Below are 6,000 nucleotides of genomic sequence, written 5' to 3' on the forward strand. Positions count from 1 at the left end.
CAAACAAGTGTCTGAGACTGCTGCAATCCTGAGGATAACGAGCAAATAAAGAGATGTTCCAAACCTTGAACCACACCAGACACCTCTGTCAGAGCTCTCGGGGCACTCTATAGCAGAAGTGAAAAATCAGTCTGGCTTATAAGGTTGTGTATGAGTCAGTTTTCCTCACACCCTCCCTGAGCTACAAATTCATAAAAGCATAGCCACAGACTTAGTTGTAACACGAGAAGGTGATGAACTGACTGACCACTGCAAATTTGTGCATGATTCTCCATGTTCCCTAACCTCATTGTCTACACAAAGATTCGAATATTCAACTCTATTTTTGGATATCCAGTGTACCAGTCCAGGTAAGTGACCAGATTGTCACTTTACCCTCTTCAGCTATGCCCTGTGTGAGGAGGCTCTTGAAAAAACACAGGAGGAAATCAGAATGAAAGATGTCCTTTAGACAAGGACACATTCATTTACATCATACAGATACTTCATAATTTTTGTCAATGTGTTAATTATTGTCTTGTGGGGGGAGAATTAAGGCGCATACCTTAAATTCAATTGTACTGATTTCAATTTCTTGATGTGCCATTACATTCAAGTGTGATCTGGGGAGTGTCAGTCGTTCTGGCACAGCTTTAGTCAGGATTTACAACCCAAGAGACTAAAGGTACTAAATATCTCACTGATCCCAACGTATGTGTTTTCTGGGCATGAGAGTGTAAGGGGGAAGAACTGCTGATATTGTGCAACTTAACAACTAATCTCTCAGTATGTTCCAAAATCATGGAGTGTAAGGGGGAAGAACTGCTGACATTGTGCAACTTAACAGCTAATCTCTCAGTATGTTCCAAAATCATGCAAGATTTGGCATGTCTGTGATTTTAAGAATTAGCTGAAGGTAAATCATCCTGTGGCACGATATGATTTTGAGATTGCTGCTGGTTTACATAAGGTTCTAGGAACCTGACTGTGCTGCATATGTGGACAAGAAAAGGCCTTTAACATCACTGCCTGGTCTGATACTGCCCTCTGCCACTGCATTTGATTTGCATTGTCTGCCAAAGTGTGAAGAACCTGATCCTAAAACCAACACCTAACCTCACAAAACTAAATCTCATCCAGTGTGGCACAGGCAAAACACTTCACCAGGTGAGTGAGGATGAGGTAGTGAAAGGGCAGCTAGAGTGACTAAAGGGGAGGAGAATTCAAGATGAAAGACTACTGAGACCAGATGAGCTCTGCTCTGTTACCTTCTTAAGCTTCAGCTTCCAATGTTCCTTCAAAGTATAGGGACAAACAAGTTGGATTGAAGGTTTAGTGCAACTGTAGGCCTATAATGCTGCTTTAATCTCTTTCTCTTTGAAAGGAAGGGAGAGTAAGGTAGAGAAAAGAAACTGTGCAAGGTGTTTGACAACAAAGAGTACAGGGAACTCAGAGCTCTTTGAGGGTCAATTAGCCAGAAAATGTGCTAAAGACTACATGGTCTATTGGATTATTGGCCAAAGAATTACCCCAGAGCAATCAAAGTGGTCCTGTTGCCTGAATACAGAAAGGCAATTACAGATTTTGAAGACATGCTACAGAAGCTTTAATTAAAGGTATTATTTCTACATCACTGAACATTGGAAATTAAATTCTTACTTGCAGCCACGAGAAGTAGCTTTTGTCTTTCACTTGCATGTAGTATGTCAGCATAAGTCATGGCTGGCTTTGGCATCTCTTCTTTAGGAATGCATATCGTATTTCACCCCACCCCTTCTCCTAACTACCACTTACAGAGCTGACATATTAAGAGGTGGATTTCCATTGCTAAGCCTTCTGGTTTCCTCTGGCATTGTCTAGGTCTCAATCTCTGACTAGACTTCAGGGTGAAGTTTAATGAAGTACTTTCTGTGTGCAAAGCAGAAAGGATTTGCTATATCAAGCAATCTGTTATCCTTAAAACAGAAGCTGTGGTAAACAACAGTTTCTAATGACTTTTGGCTCTCAGTGTACTGGATGCTACAACCAACCAGACAGACCTACACGAGCAGCAAGCACAGTCCTTTCCGAGCACACGTGCAGAGATTCAAACCTCCAGGTGTGCTTTAGTGGCTGCCTGACTACTGAAAGGTTTCTTCAGAAAGACTTTGTTCTTCATAACCACACAGTTCTTGATGGTACTGCACTGACAGAACAAACTGTGTTGAGCTCCTGCTCAAAAGCTGCAGGTCACAGCTGCCAACAGTTCTGGGAAGGCTTCTTTTGGCATCAAGGTTTATTGGAGCTTAAGAGCACTTGGCTTCAGCTTGTGGTGTGGTCTATTCAAATAACATAACAGTGTGTGTGTTTTTTGCTGCTTCGCTGTCTGTGCAAGTAGCATAAGCACATGTCTTTCATACAGCGTTGACTCTCACTCTAAAGTTTTTGCTTTACTTCAGGATCTGAAGTCTCATAGCACTGGCCAGTCCATAACACAAGCTTTGTTAGAAATGTAAACCACCATTGTTATTTACTTGATAATACAAGAAACACACAAGTTAAGATAAAAATCCTTACCTTTGTTTCCTGGTTATTTTGATGAACCCTCTGGTTTGCTGTCCTGCTCCATGGGTTACTCAAGTCTGTGTCTTGCCCTCAGCACAGCAAGGTTCCTCTAGCTCAGGTCTCCTTCTATGGTTGTGGTTGGTCCCTCAGTCAAAGCTCTCTCACCAGCTGCAAAATCCCTGTTTTCCTTTCCCCCCTTTCTGCTCAGATTTTTCACGTTGCTTCCTTCTTTATGTGCTTCCCTTTCAATGTCTTAATTTTTAATCTGACATTTACATTTGCTTCAAATTCTGGTGCCCTGGCAGAGACACATGGACCAACACCACCCAGTCCAACACACGAGCCAACCTCCTTCCCTTACCACCTGTGTGGTCAAAGGAAGAGTCACTAAGATAAGGAAGGCTTTAGATCCCCCATGTGGGCTGCAGTCTGGAGGCCCTTTTGGCAGGCAGGAATATACTTTGAAGCATTCTGTAGTGCAGCCAATTATCATAATAATAGTTCCATTATTAACCAGAGTTCATAAACTCTCTATAAACCTGTTCCTCAGCTCATGTTTCTTTGGTGCAGGAGCCAAGTGTTAGCTGGACAGATGGGGGCTCAAAAGCTTTTAACAGGTTCTTTCATTTTTATTTGCTTATTGTCTGATCTTTTCCAGTCACAGAATTACACCCTGCAACTGCCATGTCTGCAGAGCATCAGGCACTGGTGACTGCCCTGTGAAGGAGCCAACATTTCAGGGTTAGCTCAACTAGAAATAGCTGCTTTGAAGGTCCTGTGTCCTGCACTTTGGGGACCTAAATGTTCCCCCTTGGTATTACTTACATATTTACCTCTTCACTGCAAGGAAATGCAAGGAGAAGTAACATTATGGTCCAGCATCAGTTGCTGCATATGAGATGGAAAATGTCTTCGAATGTCTAACCTGTAGCTTGGAGCAGCATATTTGTAGCACACTGAATATTTGATTTCATGGCAAAGGCTCCAGCCAGATCAGCAGCTTGGCCCACACTCCTTTCTCTCCAGGTGGGGAGCCACCCCCTCCCTGCTGGCAGGTGTGATTCACTTATTCAGGTCACCTGTGCCATGGAGCTGTGCTCTGATCTCATAGTGAGAAAGGATAAATGTTATTGGTGTTGAGTTTCTAGCTAACATTGTCTCCCCTTTATGCCATAGTCACTAAGCCATAGTTTTTGATACAATGTCATGAATTGCCACCAGTTTTCAGAACTTATCACAAATGCCTATTTTTTAGTTAAGTGCAGGGAAACATCTCCTGAAGTTAACCTTCTAGGGAAGGTCAGTAGTGGTGGATGTGAGGGTTGGGTAAGTCCCCCCAGCACCTGTCCTCCTTCTGCCTGTCTGCTGACTGGGAGACTGACAACTGGGGATGCCTGGATAGCAGAGCAGTTCTTTGCCTGAAAACATACATTGTTTCACACAGTGGGAAGTGGCACAGATCTGGGAAACTGCCCTTGATAGATTGCCTGAGTGCAGTATTATTTTAGACCCCATCAAATGTCTACAAGTTTAAAAACAGTTGTCTCATGATATAGTTGGATCTAGATGGGCAAGAAGATAAAATAACTTTCCCAAGGCTACACACAAGGCAGCTTAGTAGAACAGACAAGTCACACTCACAGCTTTTTAACTGATCATATTGTCAAAGCCTTTTTTTCCTATAAATTTATAGTGGGGTACCATGCCAACATTATTGACTTGGTCCTTGCTGTTGTGCCAGTTTAAGCTTACAGTCAAGTTTCTGAAAGAAGGTCACTGTGCTGCTCACATCCTTGGTACAATACTAGCTTTATTCACAAATAGGAAAGCCTTTTCCACTAACTAAAAGGGGACTTTATTTTTAGGTTATGTTTTCACCCACAATCTGCAGTGATCTGTATGTGTGGCATTTGTCTCTTTTCTAAATTTGCTTCATCCAGTTTTATTTTAACACTTGTTTTGAACAGCGCAGCTTGGCAGTGGTAATTGTCTGTTTGGCTGGAATCATGTGCCAGTGACATCCAGGGGTGAGATAATTCCACTGTTGTATGTCCAGTGTAAGTGGTTGGTTTGTGCTTGTTCTAATTGCTGTTCTTGTAGATGCAAGTTATGACAACAAATCTCCTTAGAGACACTTCTTAAATGAACTATTTCCATTGGGCAGTTAACAGAGAACATATCTTTGGGCTTGACCACTGATGATCAGACTGTCATGAAAATGTTCCTGAGGTCTGAGGTTCATTTGGACCTTTATTGCCTTTTTAAGTAGCTCTTTGTACATGCAGTAAAATGTCCTGGGCTGATCTTGAACCTTAAAGAGGTGGTTTCAGAAGGAGCAACTTGCTGGTCTGGTTTGGGTTTGTCTTTTGAAAGAGTATCAGGTAAAAACGTTGCTCACCTCATGGCAAAGACCAAAACAATCAAGTGTAGCTGCTATAGACAAGCTTGACTATTGCTGGTATAGCCACCACACACAGACATGTTCCCAGGTAGGAAACTTTTCCCATGGGAAAAGCCTGCACAGCTCCTCCAAATTCTTCAAGGCAAATGCAACTACTGTGTTTTTAAAGCTTCCAAACAACATTTAAAACTTGGGACTTGGTTTGAAGTAAGAGGAAGATGATCTTCAGCTTCCTTGGAGTTGTTCATTGTTTTGCAGCTTTACAGTGTATATGAAACTGCTTTAAAGCTCTTCTCCAGATGAGGAATGTAGGTTGTTTCTAATTATGTGACATGTAATCAGGGGTGACATGCCTACTTACCCTTTAGATGACAGCAAGCTTTATTTCCTTGAAGAGACTAAAGTGGGAAACATTTAGGTGTTAAATAGCCTAAAGGCTGCAAAAGTTCTTTATTTCCATAGCCTTCTGACTCGACTTAACTGTGCTAATTTCTCTTGCAGGAGCAACTTAGTCAAAACAATTGGGAGTGTGAAAAATGCCCACGCTTTGGGCTTCACATTTTATTTTTAACTCAGTGTTTTCTCCTTCTCTATCAATCATGACAACTGTTAATGCAAGAAAATGAGAGCCCCTTCTTAGCATCTCAGCACAGAGAACAGTTTAATACTGAGAGCTTTGTTCTGCACGTTAAATGCCCATTGACTTCTTTGGCCCGAAGAAATATTGATTTTTCTCTCACTTTCTTTACAGGCTCTGCTTTCTTTCCTGGTCGCTGTGCTGAGATCTTTGCCAAAGGTCAAAGCATTGGGAAACTTGGAGTGCTACACCCTGATGTTATCACCAAGTTTGAGCTCACCATGCCCTGCTCTGCCTTAGAGATCAATATTGAGCCCTTCGTGTGAAAATGTGACTTTTGTCCTCCGACTGCCATCCACTGTCACATGCAGCACCCTCTGCTCTTCTGTCATCCTCCCGGGGGACACCCACTTAGGCTTTTATGTTCCAATAAACTAGAAAGAGAGACCTGTCTCCCAGAGTAAATGTGTTCCTTACAGTGCAATCTGACTGGTTTCTG

General features: G+C 42.3%; 1 protein-coding gene across 1 annotated transcript in view; it reads left to right on the forward strand.

Annotated features, from left to right (window-relative positions):
* FARSB (phenylalanyl-tRNA synthetase, beta subunit) overlaps positions 1-5,938 on the forward strand; it is a 31,874-nt gene extending 25,936 nt beyond the window's left edge. Inside the window, exon 16 of the mRNA XM_009074416.1 lies at positions 5,676-5,938. Coding sequence (XP_009072664.1) covers positions 5,676-5,827 — 152 coding nt within the window. The 3' untranslated portion in view covers positions 5,828-5,938. The remainder of the gene's footprint in view (positions 1-5,675) is intronic.
* The last annotated feature ends 62 nt before the right edge of the window (positions 5,939-6,000 follow it).

This window comes from Acanthisitta chloris, unplaced genomic scaffold, assembly GCF_000695815.1.
Source record: "Acanthisitta chloris isolate BGI_N310 unplaced genomic scaffold, ASM69581v1 scaffold13055, whole genome shotgun sequence".
Lineage (NCBI taxonomy): Eukaryota > Metazoa > Chordata > Aves > Passeriformes > Acanthisittidae > Acanthisitta > Acanthisitta chloris.